Genomic DNA, 21,107 nt, shown 5'->3' with positions numbered 1-21,107 from the left:
TTTCAAAACAGCTAAGTTAGGTGTAACAAAAGCAACACTAATTTGTTTAAAACTCAAACTCATCTCTAAGCCAGTTTTACCACATCAGTAACAATTACAGTGCTGAAAAATATGTGCAAGATAATGTAGAAATAAAAAGATCATAAATGCTTATGTTATTGAAAAGTGCCGTTTCTACCCTTAATATTAAAACTTCACCCTAGAAAAATCTGGAAAAATACCTTGTGACACACCAACTCAACCTCTTTAAAATCCACATACCCACGTACATTTTACCCACTCAGACCTCATTCTATGTGGTATGGCTGAAAAGACAGTAAGAGAATCTGATTATGCAAATAACAATATCCAAGGTGAAGCACATGGGCTATCAGAGAATCAAAGCTCTAGCAATTTCAAACATACATCAGATCCAACTTTGGGTAGTGCTGTGTTGCTCCTTTGCACAGGAGTATAAGAAACCACTGGTACATATATTACCTACCTTAAATTCAGAGCTCAGTCTTAGAAACGTAACTACATACTGCAAACAATGTAAGTAGATTTGTTTACATTTTTGATGTATTGTAATAGCTACATTTTTCATATTTGCTGTTTCCACAGTGTAAAGTAACCTTTCCATCAACCAGGAAAAAGATACCTGCTTGTCTCAGTCATAACTATTTGGTTAAATTGTGACTACCTGTGTATTGCTGAAAAAGCTACAGCCATAGGATTCAGAAGTGTATTCCAAGAGGACAGAAAATATGCCAGTAAAAGGTTTGGTAATTCATACTACCTGAATAAATGAAGAAGCTGAACAGGGGAAAAATATGACAAAGAAGTGTCAGACAGTTAAGGGCAAACTGGGCTAGTGAAGGAAAACATTTTGTGTGAGCCCTTTTTGGATTTAATGTTTAAATCGATTTCCTACTGAAGATACCCAAATCCTGTGGTTTTTTCCCTAAGCTTTCTACAAAAATGCAGAAGCTGAAGAGGATCTCTGTTTGTAGTGAGCACTATAAACTGACACCCTATTCGAAGGTTCATTCTTCTGCTACCATAATGAGCACAAGGCATACTGGGGGGAGAAAAAAACAGTAACTGGTTTCAGACTCAAATAACACAGAATTTATCAGTCTGAAAGTGCTGGAAAAATGAGTCACCTTAAAATATGTGTCCATTCTAAAATCTTTTGTTGTTGACAAATTATGGATCTAATAACCTTAAGTAAGACAAAGGCTTTACAAAGCCATACCATAGCATAAATTTCAGAAAGAGCTTATGAAAAAAAATTTGGTTCTTGATAAAATCAGGTTCTTGGTAAACTAAATGTGTTGACAGCATCTCTAAGATCTGAGAGTGAGATACTGTGATCAGCTAATGCAGCTGTACACTTTGTAACTCAACCTCCATGAGCAACCGAGTCAGTACTTATTTACTGAAAAATTAAAATGATAAATACACACATCAAAAACCCAAACATTAATGGTGCAAAAAACATGAAGCAGGAGATTTTCCTCAATTTCAGAATGACCATTCAGCCATCACTCTTATTCAGGAAGTCAGCTGATGGAGAATACAGGTTTACTTAGAAAGAAATCAAGTATAGTGAGTCACACTAGCATTAAAAAACAGCACCTACTCAGCAGGGGGACAAGACATCATGCCACTGGATGACAGAACCAGACAATCTCACCAAGCTTGTATCATGACTTGTCATTTGTATGTATAATAAAAACCTGCTTTACATCGTATATGTGAAACAAGTGGATCCTAGCAAACATCTTAAAAGCCTGTCAATACATCAAAACAACAAGCATGACAGTAAAAATATGTTAAGCTAAAGAAATTTTCCAGAGAAAAGCTTAAAAGTTTAGATTTATTACTTCATGTAATGCCACACCTAATATAAACTAAATTTTGCATTTTTTGAAAATTATCTTCTCCCACTTTATGATAATCATTCTTCACAGAGATGGCTGCTTACTTTTAGCTAAGTAAACTATTGGTTTATGGTCTTAATACTTGTAGCTACTTTAAAAAGGAAAAAAAAAAAAAAAGGGGGGGGGAATCAGCACTTTACGTTCTGAGTGAAAACTATTTCACATGCAACTGAGCATTCTGATTATTTTTATTATGCTGAATTTGTAAGTTGATCACACCATGTACATGTAAATACCCATTTATTTAGAGCAAATCTTAGGTAGTAGACATGAACAATAGGAGGCTGACAAGGCAACATGACACAGTGCTCAAAGGCCAACATGAAGCTGAGGAAAGGTAAGTGCCCTTGATCTCATCCTGCGAGTGCTGAAGGACCATTTTAGTGCTCCAGAATTTGATAATGGTTTACAAAAAAATGCTACTCTGATTAGCAGAGCCAAAATAGGAACCTATGACTTCAGCAGCAGATGACCCAGCATTTGTGATATATTCATCTATTTTTGCAGACACTAAAGAGGGCTAGAATTGCTATTTAGTCACCTGACTGCACATGTGAATGCCTCTTCAACAGCCAGCTCCACAAGTAGAATAGAACAAAAAACCATGTATATGCAAGGGTGGGTTCAAGCTCTGATAGACTTGTAACCAAAACAGATCAGAAAAAGTGGCTGCTCTACAGAAGAGAGCTCCTACTTGCAGTAATGAACACTACTAGTGAGTTGAAGCAGTCATGATAACTGCCCACTTGATTGAGTAGTGTCACTTAAATTGACATGAATTTAATTAGAATGTTAGAATTACCAGTAGTAATGGGAAAGAATAATAATTTTGTGTGTGCACCTACAGAGGTGTGTGATTAAAAAACTTCATATAGCTCACATAATTAAACAAAACCATCAGAAAATGGGAAAGATTAGCACACAGATGTATAAGAGGACAGCAGATGGTAACTGCTAAGACAAAAAAATTACTATGTGTGGAAGTAGCAATTTTTTTTTTCAAAGTTTCATCACTAAGCTGGCATTTTAAAAATGCTTAGGCTCACTTGATCACCTAGTGGCAAAGCCATACAGTGCAAGATGAGAGAAATTTCCTTCCCAAACAAACATGGCATGTTACCTCATAGACTCTGCTCAGACTGGAAAGGGGATGGGGATAAACGGGACTTATTTTCACAAAAATATTCCCAAATACCAAGAATAGTGAGTAATCCTCAGATAGCAGAGGAAGTATTACATGACAACAAAAAAAAGAGATTCAGGTTAGTGGGTCCCATGTGAAAAATACATTGTATACTTTGCTCAAAACTAACAACATCCTTTATGCAAAATGAATGCAGGGCTTGATCCAGTGCCAGAAAGAACTGGGTACACTTCCTAAAGCATGTGTAGCCTACTTACTGTCTTTTAGCAACATGTACTTCTGAGCAAGAGCATACTGGCTCACCCCAAAAAGAAGTCCTGCTTTAAAGGGATAGCTGCAGTATAGACAGTCAACATTAAATTTTACTAAACCCAATGGAAAGAAAGGGTTGTGAAAAAATTGTGCTCCACTCAGTACTTTTGGACATGCAGTGCTGCTCAAGAAACAGCTCATCTCCCAAACTGTACTTAACTGAATATACAGCACGGTACAGAGAAAACAAAGTTTTCATGACCTATCAGGCTCACCAGCTAAGTTTCTTAAACTTAGACTCGATAAGAGAGAAAGTCTAACTGAGAACATCAACTTGTAGGCTACACCAGTTTAAAAAATAAGGAAGAACTGAGGGTTTGTTTTGGTTTGGGGCTTTGTCTGTTTGTTTTTTGTTTGGATTTTGGTGTTTTGTTGGTTTTTTTTTTTAAGAAAAAAAGTTGTACACCAAGCTGTAGTTAGCAACTGCACTTCTTTTCAAACTATCGGAGTTCTACTTGCTTTAGAAGAAGCTCCCATACTGAGTATTTCAAGAAGATGCCACTTTGGACAACTAGGCAGTTGTCTCTGAGAAGTTTGTGTTGTACAATTTTTTCACCTAGTAACAGTCAACCTACCTGCCCATAGTTGTCTATGCCAGTTACTAATCTATTTAAGTTTAATAAATCAAAAGCTGTCCTTAGGGACTGGCCAAGAGTCGTAAGTCCTTCAGCTTGAAGGTTTTTGAGTTCATTCATAAACGTTGCATGGTTTTCCTTCCAGCCAGCCTGAAAAGAGAAACGTGAGAAGACTTATTCTCCAGATACGAGCTTTGCTCTCTAACAAAAACACCTTGGAAGTTACTACTGTTCAGCGTCATTCCATAAAGCCTGAAATTATGTACTTCTCTTAAACCTAAGATCTCCCCCCCCCCCCCATCCATCAAATGAAGATTTTTGGTTTGCTCCACAGGACAAATTTCTGCGAGGTCACCGATCCACAAACCTTACAGCTATTTACAGCGCTCTCCCACTGCCCTTTCCAGACGGAAGCCAAACGCACTCTGAAGCGACCTCCAACAGGTTCACCGTCCCGTGTCATGTGGACCCGACCTCCCCTTCCCCCGCGGTACTGGTTCGGGTACGCCTACCCCCGCCCCCCTCCTCCCTTCCCCCCGCCCAAGCAGGGGTGAGGGAAGTCCCAGCCCCTTCCGAGTCCGGACGCTCCGGGCTGAAGTCGGTCTTTCCGCCGCTCGCCCCTTTCCGAGCTGAACTCTCCTTGGAGTTGCTGTCACTTCTCCCAACTTGAATAAATATCCCCCACAGTTCATTGCTGCTCACACACACCACACAGGGAAAAAATGTCGGCCATGTTGATGTCAACGCTGCCGCCGCCGCCGCCGGAGCCCGTGTGTGCCGAGCTCCCCAGGACTGCCGGCAGCCCGGCCGAGGCGGGCGGGGGGGCGGCCGCCGGTAGCTGCCCGCGGCGGCGCGGAGGGGCCGGAAGGAGGCCGGGGGGGAGCGGCGGGAGGGGAGGGGGGAGCGGGGGTTACCTTGATAGCGTAGGGAGGCTCCTCGAAAGTGACCAGCATGTACCTGTCTCCCCTGCTGGCCGGGTCCCGGGCTCGGAGCTGCGGCGCGGGGGACAAAGCAGAGGGTGAGCCGAGTGGCGACGGCGGCGCCGCCGCCACCAGAGCCCCCCCCCCCCCCCCTCCTCCCGGCTCGGTTCGGGCCGGCCCTCCCCTCCCTCCCCGCACACACACGCACTCCCTGCCGCCCACCCGAGCCCCGAGCCCCCGGCCCAGGCAGCCCCCCGCGCCCTGCCTCCCCCTCCCCTCCCCGCACAGTCACTCTCGCTCTCTCTCGCCTCCTCTCGCAAGGCAGAGCCGGTACCTTCATGAAAGTCTCTACAGCGCCTTTGGCTATGTCCAGATAGGTGGTGCCCAGATGGGTGCGCTGGTTCATGGAGGCGGACGTGTCTATCAGGAAGAGTAAGATGGGCATAGTGCGGAGGGGCCGGCGGCCGGGCGGCTACATGGACAGCGGGCGGGGGGCTGAGGGGAGAACCGCGGGGCAGGAGGGAGAGGTGGGTTGGGGGGGAAAGAAGAAGACGGGGGGGACAGGAGAGGAGTAAGTGGCTGTGAGTTCTCTGCACGGGGAAGGGCGCCTCCCCGCTGCCCCTCTGCCGAGGCGGGGGGGAAGGGGGGGCAGCCCTGCCTGCCCTGCCCTCCTTTGTGTGAGGGGCCTGCTCAGCCCAACACAGGCTGGTTTATGAGGGAGAGGCGGATAGGGCTGCGCTGCTGCTAACCTTCCCCCCACACACCACCTTCTTCTTCTTCCTCCTTCTCCTCCTCCTCCACCGCCCTGCCCTGCCCTCCCCTCCCCCTGTTGATGTTACTCAGAAGTTTCAGGCGGAGCAGCCGCAGCCCCACCACCCCGGCACTTTCTCTCTCTGACTGAGGCGCTTCCTCGCTCGCCGCCAGCTTTTAAGGCAGCCTGGGCAGGTCGGGGGCCGCCCCTCTGGGACACGTCCCCGCCCCACGTGACCGCCTCCCGGCCCCTCCATAGGCCTCTGGGCAACCGCCTCATTAGCATATTCAAATCGCCGGAGGAGGGCGGAGGGGCGGGTGGGGTGGAGGGGGAGCGCGGCCTCCGCGCATGCGCAGTGGCCGGGGGCCGCGGCGCGGTGCTCCGCCGGTGAACGTTCTCGGGGCCGAAGAGGCGGGGAGGGGCCGAGGGGCAGCGCGGGCGGGGAGCGACCCACAGCCTCCCCCATAGCCTTCCCCGCTGCCTCCCCCGCCGGGCTATTCCGGAGGCTGCGGGGTGGTGCCTTCCGCGGAGGCAGTGCCCGTCCCGAACCGCCTGCGCTCAGGCGCGGCGGCGGGCGGGCGGGGAGGCGAATGCTGGGGGAGGGCGGGCGGGCGGAGGGGAGGCCCCGGGGGGAGCTGATCTGAGCGGAGCGGAGCCGAGCTGAGCCCGCTGATGGCTCCCCCGCGGCGGCCGGGGCGGTGGCTCCGGCGCTGGCGGTTTGTCCCCGCCGGCAGAGGGAGGGTGAGTCACGGGGGGAGGGGGCGGGCGGCGCCTCTTTGCCTTCAGGCTGCCAGGAGGTCCCCCCGGCCGCGGCGGGGCTGGACCGGACCGGGCCGCAGAGAGCCCCCCGGTGGGTTCTTCCCCGCCACCCGGAGGAAGGGGAGCGTTTTGGGGGGAGAGTCGGCAGCGCTCGGATGCCAACGCAACCGCTCGGCGAGGCTGTCGGGGCGGCCAGGGCAGCCGTGGTCAGTCGGAGACCGCCGGCCTCGCTGCCGGGGGCGCTGAGGCCTCGCTGGGCAGGGGAACCTCGGCTCCTGGAGGCAGGGTTTGCCTCGTCGTTTTATCCGTGGGGTTTGGGATGAGGAACGCAGGATTCGATACCATTTTGATGGTAGATTTCCAGAGAGATGGTCTGGGTTCTTCCACTCCTTTCACTCGATGCTTAGGGAAAAAAAAACCAAACAAACCAAAAAAAAAAAAAAAAAAAAAAGAGAGAGAGAAAAAAAAAACAAAGCACAAAACAAAACCCCACAGAACCCCCAAAAATACATGGCTAGCCCTAGGTGCGACCTTTTCTTCTACATCCAGTTAGAGATTAGCACCGATGTTACTTTGATCCACTTTTCAGGCACTTCAGATTTACTTCCTATAAATCATATAATTGTGGAGTGTTTCCAGCCAGTTAATGACAAAGATATCTGTTCTCTGATGTTTGTTTGGTGGCTAGATGGTTATTTTTTTCCCCCCGGCGACTGAGCCTCTGCTGTTTTTCCTCATAGCCTTGGAGCTGTAACTCCGGAGCCATTTCATAGCGTAATCCTTTCAGGAGATAGCTCTGCTTCCTATCTCTTGGTTTTTTTTTCCCTGACCCAGCTGATGTGCTCTCACAGCCGCTGCTCTAGAAAGTATGAAGCCACTGTGCTCCTTCTCTCAAGATAAAATTGGCTGTGTCCTTGCCTTCATCTTGCTCATGCAGGCAAGATCTCTGTCTTGTTAGGCTCGGCCTTTTTTGTTTGTTTGATTTGGTTTATTTTTTTCAAGACTAATGAAAGATTAGCATTTAGTTTCTAGGGAGAGAGAAGCATAGAATCATATTTCTGTTGCAGAAATACGATGTGTCTGTTCTACTGCCTGTCAGCAGCTTGTTTTGGCTTTCATGTCAAGGCTGCATCTGTGACCTGTGCCATCCCTTATCAGGCACCGGGGTGAAGTCAGGGACTCTTCCTTTCAGCCTAGCTCACCATTAGGCCATTAAGGAATCTCCAGTCTCAAGGATCCTGTGAGAGCCAGGAAGCGTAGACCAAAATAAGGCAACTGGGTATTTCTTTGGAAGCAATATCTTTTACTCTGGGTATTTCTTAGTGCGTATCATCCTGGTGGTGATAAAAGCAACCAAACTCCTGTGCACGCAGTGACAATCTCGAGCTGCTTGTGTCTTCTCAGCAGTTCAATGTTAGATCTCCAGCAGTGGTGCTGTGTCTTGTGGCCAGCAGCAAGGCTCTTTCACAGTAAAACGTTTGGACTGTCAGGGAGACTTGGTTCCCAGTCATTTTCTCTCTACAAAGGTGTATTGGGACACCTTCTTGGATCCCCACAGAGAGCTGCAGGTGTCTTCTGCAGCTCCTAAGGTCAGCAAGCCTAGCTGCTGCTAGAGTAGTAATTGTATCCCTGAGGTGGTGGCATTCAAGTTGTTAAGTAAAGGCTGCAGTGCTGCTTTAACAAATCATGCCTTGGGATTAGTAACTTCATTTGGGAGTAATATTGAGTGACTACATTATGTTTGGCTCTAATTGGCTTCCTTTTAAATCTCCAAGATAGGCACATTCAGACTCCTATTTGTATGTTTCTGATATTTCTTTGACTTAGTGTTTGTCCTTATAAAAACAGCGTCACTAATATGTGACAAACAACACACATCTTGGAGCGCATCCTAAAAATGGGTAACTTCTGGTGTGCTTCCTTCTCAAATTTGCAGGAGAAAAGGCACTTTAGAGTCCTTGCCATACCAGGAAAATGTCATGGGAAAAGGCAGCCTGAGCCATGGAGGTTTTGATAAATCCTGGAAGGTCATTTGGAATTTCTGAGGTTTGTTACCAGTAAGTGAAGAGAGAGGAGGAAAAAAAAAAAATAAGCACCATGTTAACTCTTAGTGGTGGAATGGGTCATAAAACCAGCATGAATTCTGAATCCACTGTGAAAATTGCAAACTGCAGGCACACTGTAATTTTCTTACCAGCACAAGAAGAAGGTGGGACCAAAGCAGCAGGGACTGCTCTACCCATAGTCTCCTCAACCCTGGTGATTATAACTGATAGAAGAATCCCACAGGCAAAACTTATGTGATGGTTCAATTGGACTTACACAAGCAAAACCTCTTTACTTTTCTGTACATACTTGCTTTTTGCTGTTATCTTTGAAACCACTTGGAACATTCAGTTCTTCCCCCTCCTGTGATTCTTACATCAGATCCATATTATGTCCCCTATAAGGCAGAATCAAGGCTGGTGTCTGTGGCAGGCATTAGTACTTTTCTGCTGGGAGCAAGCCAATTTGATTAATATTGAGAAAGATTCTTTCAAAGACAGATAATCAGCCCAAGCCTTAAGTGTGTATCAGCCTCTTGATGTGAGAGTTGTAATGGCTTGTACTGCCATCTGAGTCACATTTATAAATCTGTTCGGGAGATTTGCTGCGAAGGAACAAAACCCATATTAGTGCTTATGCTCATTACTGGGAGAGCTGGGAGAGAGCTGAGGCTGCCACTGAAAACAGATGCATTTTTCCTTGGTTTCAGCCATTTCACAGGGTGGGCAAAGTTATACCCCATGTGTAGGCTAAATGACACAGTTCTACCTTTTCTCCTAAATCCAGATGAAGGATTTCAGCACAGTTCTGCCTGGAGGAGCACTCTTGCTATCTTGTTGATGCAAAAGATTCCAGCTACTTTCACACACTTTTTGTCTGTTACAATTAGTTTTACATCCATAAGGAAGCATGAATATAGATGTGTGCCTAAGAATACTGATTTCCTGATCTTCAGAGTTGACCTTGTCCGTTGCAGGACTCGTAAGACAGTATTAAGAATGGAAATTTCACTTTAAATATGAATGCTAAGCCAATAAAACTAAATTCATATTTAAGTATAAAAACATACCTGGAAAAAAAATTATACCAAAAATACTTCAGTATCATTTGCTGTCATTTTTACTTAACAGCTTATTTTCCTAGACAGTATTTGTGAGATTTTTGTTGTATTTTCACATAGTTTTAGCTTTATTTAGTCCTAAACTGCAGGCTTGAATGGAAGATGTTACACTAAACACCTTCAAGCAGGTCTGAAAAGTAAAATTGACAGTATAACTTTTTTTTTTTTTTTTTTTTTTTTTAATTTGCCTTCCTTTTATGACTACAGATTTTTTCTCAAAGAATATTTCAAGATCTTGATCAGTCCAGGTTTTCAGGACAACAGTAAATTTTTCAGAAATTCCTTTAGAATACTATTCTGTAGCCTTCTAAACTGTCACCATTAAACTTTTTTCCTTGTATATTTCATTGCCTAATTTTACATTACTGCATATAATTATGTCTTTATAAAGCATTTTATTCTAATACTTGTGTGCTGTAATTTTAGTCTTGAATGCAAGTTCAAGTTACTTGCATTTTTTTAATAAATAAAATTTTATTTTTCACTTGTCTCACAAACACAGCCTTTTCTTGTTGGGGTTTTTGTTAGTTTCAATTCAATTAATTTTGGTCCTGCTTTTTTTTTTCTCTCTGCTTAAAATTGTTACCAAAGAGAAACTGATTTAATCTTATAATTCAGGTATCTTAGGTAAACATATCAAACACGTCCTAGACTGAGTAGTTAGCGAGAAGGCTGGAATCAGATAAGATATAACCCAAAAAAATATATCAGAGAAGTGACATTAAGGTAACTGGATCTCGGGGGTTTTTTATGTACGTTCTAGGACTTGTACTGAGGATGCCTATTTTTCTAAAATTTGCAGAGGCAGCTGCCTGCCTTTGGAACTGTCTAGCACATTTTAGAAGTCTGTACTTTGGCTTTCCCTGCACCAGAACACAGTGAAACCACATCCCTTTGCAGAACGATGACCTCCAAAAGAAGCTGCATTCTCTCTCCTCTTCAGAGACAGCCTGCTTTTCATTGTCCATCCATTGGGAAACCCAGAGGATACCCTTTGAAGCTTCCTAGGGATTTTTGTATTCCCCACCACCCCTCCAGTCTTCCAAATCTCTTGCTGTTTCCTGGCTCAGGAGCTGGAGCTGCAGTGAACAGCAACGAACACGATCCAGGGGAAGAACAGTTAATGTGGAATTATAAGGAAATTAGTATTGCAGGAGTTTGATATAGCATGTTTTCTAACTGTACAGACTGAATTAGGATACTGGGAGACCAAATTCATGGATATCTGTGAAGTACTTAGGTTCTTCCAAAGGAAGATACGGTTGAAGTAAACAGTAAGATTATTTTCAGAGAAAAACTCACATGTGCTGTGACAGTGTAAATCAGTCAATTAATGATGGAGAGGGTGCAAGACACCTGAACACAAGATAAGGAGGCTTTTGTCGTGAAATCAAATTAAACTGTATATTTGATACAGGCTTTTAATTTAGTATTGCTTGCCTTAGACTGAAAGGTCTTTTAGGCAATGAGTTGCCTTGTATTTAGCAGTGTTTAAGAGAGCAGGAACTCTCCCATTTGGTACCATGGGAGAATATTAAATCTAACCTGCAGAAGGCTGCTTAAACCAAACGTTTGAAAATTACAGCTGTAATAAGATAGCTCATATGAGAATTCAGTTTTATGGTTCTTATGTATCCTTCCTGATGTGCTACATTGTTTCTTTCACTTCAGTTAGGATTCTGGTCAAAAACAAAGCCTTGTCTCAGTTCCAGGCCTTTAAATTTATTCTGTCTCATGGGTATCTCAGCAGGCATGTCAAGCAGGCATACAAAAGCTAAGGTATTTTACCTGTCTTTTTTTTTTTTTTTTTCCTTGAACTTTTTTTCCATCTTTGAGATGCTGGTGGCAGGCACCAGCAGTCCACATGATTCCTGGTAATGACAGAGTACCTGAGAAGTATTGGTACAGATTTGGCAGGTTCCCTCCAGCCTCCCAGGTCCCAGTGACAGGAATCATCATCTGCGTTTGCTGAAACAGCAGGGTTGAGCAGACCTCTGTTTGTTATGCCAGGAAAAAAAAAAAAAAAAAAATGTTCACATGGCCTCTGTCAGAATGTCCAGACAGAGGGAGTAATTTTATTTATCAGATAGTTTGAGAGAGATCATTTTCACCCATCCACCCTGCTTTGTTTAGCTTTCTCATGGCTCTGGTGGAAAGCTCCTGCTTGCATGCTAAGGGGTTAATGCAATTCATCACACAAATACCTGCAATATAGTGTTGCCATGCAGCTTCTCCTCAGGATGACAGGAGCAGAACACGATATTCTTCCCCCATCACAGCACTTTTAAACAACCTTTCGGGTGGCTGTTACATCCCTCCCAGGAAAGCTTTCTTGGGGTGTCAGTACTCTGACCATGCTGATGATCCCCTGCCACTGTTCCAGTGATTTTTTTTTTGTTCATTCCTCCAAGCATTCCTTCTTGCCTACACTACCAAGTTTCAGTAGCCCTGGAAATCATATCCTTCCAAAGCACTGGACCCTCCTGCACATTTCATAGCATAGCAACGTAACTCCATTACCATGGATCCCAGACACAAGCGTGCAGAATTTATCCAACTAATCTACTGGTTCTGGGACACCAATTCCAGCTACAGTCGGCTCGGAGTATAAAGCAGTTAGAGCTAAAAGATACTCTACAAGCTCTTCTCAGGGAGGCAGAACAACAAGGTGTCTCTTTTTTGTTGTTTTGTTTGTTTGTTTTGGTTTTTTAATGGCAAATGTAATGGGCATAGTCTTGGTAAACAAGAATACAGAAGTATTCATTCATCCCTAAATTGCTTCTCGCTGAGGTATCACACCTGCATGTGGTATTTGAGAGCTGGGATCTCTTTCTTTAAAATATTGCCATGCTGTAGAAGTTCATTATCCAGCTTTTACTCTAAATGTGATTATTATGCATTGCCTTCTCTTGCCCAAAATCAAAATACACTCTAAAAGAAAGATGCTCTCAATTGCTCTCCGCAAAGCAGCTGGCATGACTGGTGACAAATGGAATATAGACCAGTTACTCTGTCTTTTCCCTCCTAGCAGTTAATGAAAACTTATCAAATCTCAATCTAGAAGCTAATTGGAAATCTCTACAAAAGCCATCTATACAGCACAGACACAGTTCTTCTAGAACAAAACAAACTTGATAAAACCTTCTTTATCCAGGGAAGAAATCTGTTCATCTGTATTCCCTGGTTTCAAGCACCTTTGGCAAGGTGTTGGGACTGTTTGCTGAGCATGGTTATTCATGCTCAGATAGTTAAGTTAAAATGAAAGATAAAGTTAAAATGAAATAAGAAGGGGTTTTTTTCTACTTTTATGCACACATTGAAGCCCTGATATAAGACTTACTTGCTACAGAAAACTTCAGTGGATTCCACAGTGGGCAAATCTGTCTTGAACTAACTTGAAGAAATACACTCTCTTGTTTGGGAAATATTTCATGAAGGGAAGACACTTAAAATATGCCTTTGAAAAGCACAAAAGTATAATTCTTAATGAGTTGAGATTTCAAAAGCATTTCTCACTAGGAAAAATTTAGAACCAACCTTAAATTACAAATGTAACTTTTTTTCATAAGAACAGCCATCATCAAGCAGTGTTTTAATTTGGCCAGCATTGAGCTGCTTTGTTGTTGGAGATGGCTTTCAGCTTCATGATGTTGCAATTGGAAAGCCTCGAACATTTCAGTTCGAGATTATTTTCCAGGTTATTTTCCAAAAGTGGGTCCAAGATAAAAAGTCCAGGAAAACCCATCCCATAATTCAGACTGATAGTACATGTACTCTTCTCTAGGGCTGGCAGAATGTATTGTGTACACTGGTTGTGTGATGAATGTAACATTTCCTCTGAGATTCTCCTGCTCCTTCCCTCCTTTGAGGTATTTCTATTTTCTGTTATTTCTGTTTTCTTAGGGCCTTGACACCATTATATGTTCATGTTGGCTGGTTTATATGATTTGTGAATACACAGCTAACAGTGATTTATGTAACTAGAATCTTGAAAGAAGATGAAACTTAACAATTCAACGGTGCCTAAGTATCAGGCTTTTAACTATTATATCCATTCTATTTGCTTTCAAGGTATTGCAAGGGGCTGCTTAATTTTATTTTACTTTCCTTGATCAGTTCTTATTTTCCTCATGTCTTCCATTTCACATTCTCTTTATCTTGTCTTTTCCTTCAGGAAGTTACAGTATGTTTTTCTTGACATTTCTGCTTAGATATTCAGTACCTCTCTCCTCAGATGGCCAAAGGAAAAAAGCCAAAATTCTTCATTTGCCCTGAGAAGTGTTTTTACCCTCCGTGTTTTCAATGATTGGTTGTGCTGTGTGCTTGGCTTGTGCAGCAGCTAATAAGTAACTCCCAATTCCAGAGTAACTCCTCATTCCAAGGGCTGACAGATACTACTTGAGCTCTCATTTCAGAGGTGACAGCTCAACCCAATTACAGTCAAGTGCAGCATAATTGGACTCATTTGCGATCCTCTACCAACTGGCTACTGGAGTTAAATTATGGGGAATGGGACAGTATTCCTTTTTCAAGGGGAATTAGGGTCTGCCATACTTTAATTTATACATTCTTTGGAATGCTCCAGCCTATTTGCACCATAGCACCTATTTTTCCATCTGCTCATTATTACCTAACTCCCTTTCATATACGGAAATATATAACTCATGTGTTAACATGTTTTGCAGTAGTTTCCACTGAGACAGTTGGACTTTTTACCTTTGTCTAGTTAGTTGGACACTTCTGTCACAGTATCCCTCTAATTAAAATGTCCAATTTTGCTATACCATGGAGTTACTTTGTGGAATATGTAGCTGTAATTGTGACCCTTGTTTAAATCTGTTCCTTATCTCACTGGTTGCAGCCCAGCAGACCTCTGCCACTAGTACCAAACTTTCCTGTAATTCTGACATTGTAGTGAATTCCTCCCCAACTGACAATAAGAAGGTCTTACATGGCTTTTTCTCTGCTTGAATTGTCTGTTTTCTGGCTTGTGAAATTATCCTCTGCATAATTCAAGAACCATTTCATGATCTATGTTTAGCAGAATTTGTAACCCAACAGATGTCTGGACACTTAATGACCTCTGTAAGTACAGCCCTGTGATTTCTTGCTACTGATGGTCCAAGATTTTTTTCCAAATCTCTTCTGCTACAAGTCAGCATTAGGGTAGCATGTCAACTCTTATTTAAAAAGAAAAGCATAAAATGTGTATAAATTTTCCCTTCACTACTCTTATGCCTAGTTAGAAGTGGTATTTCTCTCATTTTCTTTTGAATTTCATGTTCATGAATTTGTGCAAACATAGACGCACTAATAAACCACCTGAAAATACAATGTTATTTAAAAGAAAAATTACTTCCATAAATACAAGTCAGAACTGACACTGTCTGCCCTCAAGATGGGGAAAGGGTGGATGCCTAGAAAAGTCCATGATAGGAAAGACTCTGAGTCACTTTTATGCATATGGCAGCTATAGTATGACAAAAGGATTTGGAAGCACTGGAACCAGATCATTACCCCTGGCTAGTGATGTGTTCACACTGTATAATCACGCTGCAGCTGCACAGCCATTCCTTCTTTTCTCCTCCCCATTCACACGAGGATAGAGCCCATTCTTCCGTGGGAAAGGTGTCCTAGTTTCTCTTCTGTTCTCTCTTTTCAGTTACGAGCACTTGGGAGATGAAAAGTATCAGGCAGGACTGTATCAAAGAGAAGGTAAGAGAGCCCTGAACATCTGGCACTCCTCTTGCAGGAGAGGGAGCTGAGGAACTGAATGCAGTTTGATACTGCAGGGATTCTGTAAGCCATATGCCAAGGTCTCTAGAACATGAATCTGCACAGTGAAGTGTTTGAGAGGATGGCTCATGCTTTGCTGTGTACCACTGGGGAGAAGGGGGACTGCCCCCACACAGGCATTCCTGGTTCAGCTCCCTGGGACTCCCACCATGTAGCTTCTGAATGTGCAGATTTCTGCTAGATATCTTGTTGGTTTCTGCTCCTACAGTGGTCCTGGTGGCCAGGCTGGTGGATTGGAAGGTACCAAAAGCTTAGAAAAAGATTCACCAGCTAGATCTACTCTGGTAAGGTTCAGAGGCCAGCAATACTCAGACACTGCTATTCAGAATTCTTAAAATTGGACACACTGCATGTTGTCTGGCAGTTTTGGCATGCAGCTCCCAGCAAACTCCAAGAAGGTCACTGGACATGGATTGAAGGACAGCATGGAGCAGGGACCATTTCCATGATGAAATCTGGGACACATCACTTGGCCTCAAAACTCAAAGAGCAATCTGATCTGGTTTATGAGCTAATAGAGCTGGACCTGTCTTGGTGAAAGTACCAGATTTTCTTGCTACAATCTTGGCCTCAGACTCTCTAGCTTTAGTGAAAGATTTCTTCTTTTTTAGTTTGGTTTTGTGGCGTGCATGTTTGCACACGTTTAATTTGGTTTTGTAGGTATGTGCATACCTACCCATGTGGCTTTTCAGGCAGAGTATCCTATTTCCAGCACTCATTCATTTGAGGGTCTTTACATGCTCTTAACTACCAAGTATCTCTTCTCAAATGTCTTCTCACTTGAATATGTCCAGATCACTAACATGGCAATTCTTACAGTGTTTCTTGTCATGGTTTAGTGAAAAAATAACTATTCCCTCCTATTACTGACAGCTGACCTAACACGCCAGGAAAGGTTTTTTGACTTCACTTGGCCTCATATAGAGCCTTTTGGGCACATTTCTTTTTGACACTGATACCTGGCTTAGAGCCTCTGGGTGAAAATTGTCCTGTGCTTCTGGGGCCAGTTAGCTTGAACATAAAGGGCAATCAAAACTACAGAGAATGAGAATTTTTTCCCCCCATTAAGTCCCAGATGGGTTAACTTGCGTTTTTTTCTTTTTTTTTTTTTCCATCTGGATTTTCCTCATCTGCTTATCTTCATCCATAGGTACAAAGTGCACATTCACCAGCTCCTCAGTCTTCACAGAGGTATTTCTACTACCTTGTCCAATGATATTTTCACACAAGGAGGTCACCAAGTTACAGATGAAGGCATGACTTCATTTCCAAACACATGTGGCCTCTTTTCTCTAGAGCATTCATGATTTTACAAATGAAGTGTATTTCTCCAGTTTTTATGAATTATATGGCTGTCCTGGAATGGGCCAGTGCTTCCACACCCACTCTTGTCCCAGAGGATTTCTCCCCAAAGCAGCTAAACCTGACTCAGACATGGTTCTCTCTTCAAAATCAAAGGGCACTCTGTATATTCTGACTATAGACATATGGACCTGCTACTGTGCAAGATGTTCAAAGCAATCAGATGTTCTGTCTGTAATCTATTTAGGAAAAAAAAAATATGCTTATCAGGAATGGCCATGAGGTAATCGGGGAACCAAATGCTCCACAAGACCATCTGCAATAATGCTCATCTAAATGTGGCATCACTGGGACATGTATTTGTTCACAGGCTGAGGAACCTCTTCTTACATTGATGGCCAGAAATTCTGACTTACCTGCTAAAGTGACAGTGACTCATAAGATTTGCACAGCAGAAGACATGAAAAGTTGGATTAGACAATCTGGGATTCTTTTTTAACTCCTCAAAGAGGACTATGATGCTGAGTCATAAGTCCCTGTATACACTGAAACTTCTGCAATTTTGGTCTCAAGCTGCTTCTAAGGACTTCTTTGCAGGCATTGTTCTCTACAGAAAGGATGAGTTCAGCCACCTTTTCTCAGGAGCCACAAGCTTTTAAAGCAATCTTTTGTCACAGGTTTGGGATGACAAAAATTGGCAGTATTTTTGAGGGTCTATCTGTTTTTTATTAAAGATTCCAATGCTTGTTTGGTACAATACAAAGCTTTCCATGTAATTTTAGTGAGCTAATCTACAAAATGCCCTGACATTGGCTACACAGCTCAAAAAACTTTTGATGGAAAAATGCATATTAAAATGATCCAGCATTAGCTAGCAGTGGCGCTATTAAGATCTTTTTGGTCCCTAAGTCTTATCAGCTTTTGTTTTTGTTTTTGTTTTTTTTTTGTAAATCATAGAATCATAGAATTAGCCGGGTTGGAAGGGACCTCAGAGATCATCAAGTCCAACCTTTGACCCACCGGTGCGGTTGCTATATCATGGCACTGAGTGCCACATCCAGTCTCTTTTTAAATGTCTCCAGGGACGGAGAATCTACCACCTCACCGGGCAGTCCATTCCATTGCCTGATCACCCTCTCCGTAAAGAAATTCTTTCTAATATCTAACCTAAATCTCCCCTGGCACAACTTAAGACTGTGTCCTCTTGTCTTGTTGAAAGTCGTCTGGGAAAAGAGACCAACCCCCCCCTGGCTACCCCCTCCTTCCAGGGAGTTGTAGAGAGTGATGAGGTCTCCCCTGAGCCTCCTCTTCTCCAGGCTGAACAGCCCCAGCTCTCTCAGCCTCTCTTCATAGGATCTGTGCTCGAGTCCCTTCACCAGCCTGGTTGCCCTCCTTTGGACCTGCTCCAGGACCTCGATATCCTTCCTGAACTGAGGGGCCCAGAACTGGACACAGGACTCGAGGTGAGGCCTCACCAGCACTGAGTACAGGACCAGAATCACTTCCTTGGACCTGCTGGTGACACTGTTTCTGATCCAGGCCAGGATGCCATTGGCCTTCTTGGCCACCTGGGCACACTGCTGGCTCATGTTCAGCTTCCTGTCAATCCAGACTCCCAGGTCCCTTGCTGCCTGGCTGCTCTCCAACCGCTCTGTCCCCAGCCTGGAGCTCCCCATGGGGTTGTTGTGGCCAAAGTGCAGGACCCGGCACTTGGCCGTGTTGAACCTCATCCCATTGGAATCAGCCCAGCTCTCCAGTCTGTCCAGGTCCCTCTGCAGAGCCCTCCTGCCTTCCAGCTGATCCACACTTCCCCCCAGCTTGGTGTCGTCTGCGAAGTTGCTGATGATGGACTCAATCCCTTCATCTAAGTCATCAATAAAGATATTAAACAGTACTGGGCCCAACACCGATCCCTGGGGGACACCACTGGTGACCGGCCGCCAACTGGATCAGCACCATTCAGCACCACTCTCTGGGCCCGGCCTTCCAGCCAGTTCTTAACCCAGCACAGGGTTCTCCTGTCAAAGCTGCGGGCAGACAGCTTTTTCAGGAGAATGCTGTGGGGGACGGTGTCAAAGGTCTTGCTGAAGTCCAGGTAGATCACATGCACCACCTTCCCCTCATCCACCAGGCGGGTCACCCGATCATAAAAGGAGATCAGGTTGGTCAGGCAGGAAATATTTCTTCATTCCTGCCTTTAGAGTACTTTCAATATTAGCAAGCAAAAACCAGTTTTTAACAGTTTAATAGTAGTTTTTGTGTTTCAATTCCTCTTTCTACGCACAGTTCATAGAATCACAGAATGGTTTGCTTTGGAAATGACATTTAAATGTAAAGTCTTCCAACCCTGCAGCAATGGGCAGGGGAATCTTCAACTAGACAAGGTTGCTCCAAGCTCATTTTTATGGACCTCCTCTGGACCCATTCCAACAGATCCATATCTCTCCTATGCTGAGCACTCCAGAAACTGGACTCAAAACTCCAGGTGGGGTCTCATGAGAGTGGAGTAGAGAGGCAGAATGACCTCCCCTCAACCTGCTGTCCTTCTTTTGAGGCAGCCCAGAACCCAGTACACTTTCTGGGCTGCAAACACACATTGCTGGCTCATGCCCAATTTTTCATCCACCAGTGTCCCCAAGATTTTTTCCATAGGGCTCCTCTCAATCCATTCATGTGCCAGCCTGTATTAGTACCGGGGGCTTCCCCGAGGCAGGTGCAGGACTTTGCAAGAAGGCTGAAAGCATTTTGCCAACCTAACATCCATTGTAGGCCCATGAAGTAATAAAAGTGTAAAATAAAATAAAATAAGCAAACCCACAAAAGTTGTCTTGAGAAAATGTTGCTCAAAATTCCCTGGACATGTTCTTATTTGTGCACTTTAGATGAAAGAAAATACTTCAGTTTGCATATAGTTCATGCATTATATAAGAGAAATGTGTTTAACTATGAAGAAGGCCACATAGGTGATTTTAATGCATTTTCCAAATAGAAAATATATTTATCAATGATACTTTATGATACTCCAAGCTGGTGAAGGGTTTGGAGTACAAGTCTTACACGAAGCAGCTGAGGGAACTGAAGTTGTTTAGCCTGGAGAAAAGGAGGCTGAGGGGAGAGCTTACTGCTCTCTACATCTCCCTGAAAGGTTGTAGCAAGGGGAAGTCAGTCTCTCCTCCCTAGTAACAAGTGATATAGGACAAGGAGAAATAGCCTGAAGTTTTTCCAGGGGAGGTTTAGATTGGATATTAGGAAAACTTCCTTCACTGAAAGGGTTTTCAAGCATTGGAACAGGCTGCCCAGGGAAATGGTGGAGTCACCATCCCTAGAGGTATTTAAAAGACATGTAGATGTGGTACTTAGAGATATGGTTTAGTGCTGAACTTGGCAATGCTGGGTTAATGATTGGACTCAATGATTTTAAAGCTCTTTTCCAACCAAAACAATTCTATGATTTTTCAGTATCACAGAGAGAAGGAAGATTTAGGAAAAAACCCCAACGTTCTGAAGTCCTGAGGCCTAGAAAAATACAAGAATAATGAGCTTAGAAGAATTAGTGGTCAGAAAGTTCCACCAAAAAGTGAATTAAGTTACAGAGGGTTTTTTACAGCAAGTTGGGAGCCCAAAATGTGAGTAATACTATAGCAGGATCAATGAGGACAAAGGAAACAGCAATAAGACTGCATACAATGCCAGAACTGCTTATGGGGCAGAATGTATGAGCCAGGAGTTCTCATTTGCAGCCCACACACTGACACAGCATCACTTTTTTTGTTCTCACATGTTCACAGTCAGTTACAAAGCCAGCAGCACTTGCATGACAGCTAAAAATGAATGTATTTCTTCTCAATAAGGTGCTATGCAGTGATACTGCCGTGCGTATTTTTTAAAGCTAATCTATTTCTCCATAATTTTTACCTGTAATAAAGTCAAGCTGTGTTTCTGATAGGTCCTCATTTTCTGAATGCCCATAGAGAACTAAACTAATGAAATAGAGAAGAAAACTCCCACAACGAGGAGGCAGGCCTTATTAATATGTGATAGGCAGTACTGTTCATTGTGTGGCTGATAGATACCTGGAGCAAAATAAGGAGCAATGTCTAGATTTGAGGGTGCATTTTGATAACAGGCTTTGTGATTTTAAGCAAGATGGACAAGCAAAATTTCCACAGAACATTTTGGTGCTCTGTGAAGTTTGCCTTTCTATATAAAGAGCTCATCTATATTTGTGTCCCACATGCTTCCAGGAATGATGTAGCATCTGAAATTCAATTTTTTTTTCAGTAACTATCTTATAAAGGCTATCACTGCTGACAAAACAGCAGCTCTGCATTTTGACAAGTGGTTCTACCTTTTCTATGTGGTTATCTTGTGTATATTTAAGTTCTTTGGATTTAAGTTCTTTTGGATTGGAGTGAGGAAGAGGCCTCAGAAGCCAAAATCTGGCTTGCTGTCAACGG

The 21,107-nt window shown here is 43.6% G+C and overlaps 1 protein-coding gene across 7 annotated transcripts in view; it reads right to left on the bottom strand.

Annotated features, from left to right (window-relative positions):
* Positions 1–5,773, bottom strand: part of INTS6 (integrator complex subunit 6) — a 44,464-nt gene extending 38,691 nt beyond the window's left edge. For 2 of the 7 annotated variants that reach the window (XM_071738637.1, XM_071738605.1), the window contains exons 1-4: positions 5,626–5,773; positions 5,211–5,371; positions 4,871–4,948; positions 3,957–4,106 (exon numbers count right to left, since the gene is read on the bottom strand). In XM_071738637.1, coding sequence (XP_071594738.1) covers positions 3,957–4,106; positions 4,871–4,948; positions 5,211–5,321 — 339 coding nt within the window. In that variant the 5' untranslated portion in view covers positions 5,322–5,371; positions 5,626–5,773. Of the gene's footprint in view, positions 1–3,956; positions 4,107–4,323; positions 4,471–4,870; positions 4,949–5,210 lie in introns of those variants that run through there. The other 5 variants (XM_071738616.1, XM_071738627.1, XM_071738649.1 and 2 more) reach the window with 5 other exon arrangements.
* Positions 5,774–21,107: the final 15,334 nt, after the last annotated feature.

The sequence above is a fragment of the Heliangelus exortis genome, chromosome 1 (assembly GCF_036169615.1).
Source record: "Heliangelus exortis chromosome 1, bHelExo1.hap1, whole genome shotgun sequence".
In the NCBI taxonomy this organism is placed as follows: domain Eukaryota; kingdom Metazoa; phylum Chordata; class Aves; order Apodiformes; family Trochilidae; genus Heliangelus; species Heliangelus exortis.
The sequence above is the reverse complement of the archived record's forward strand: the minus strand, read 5'-3'. Positions and strand labels throughout refer to the sequence as shown.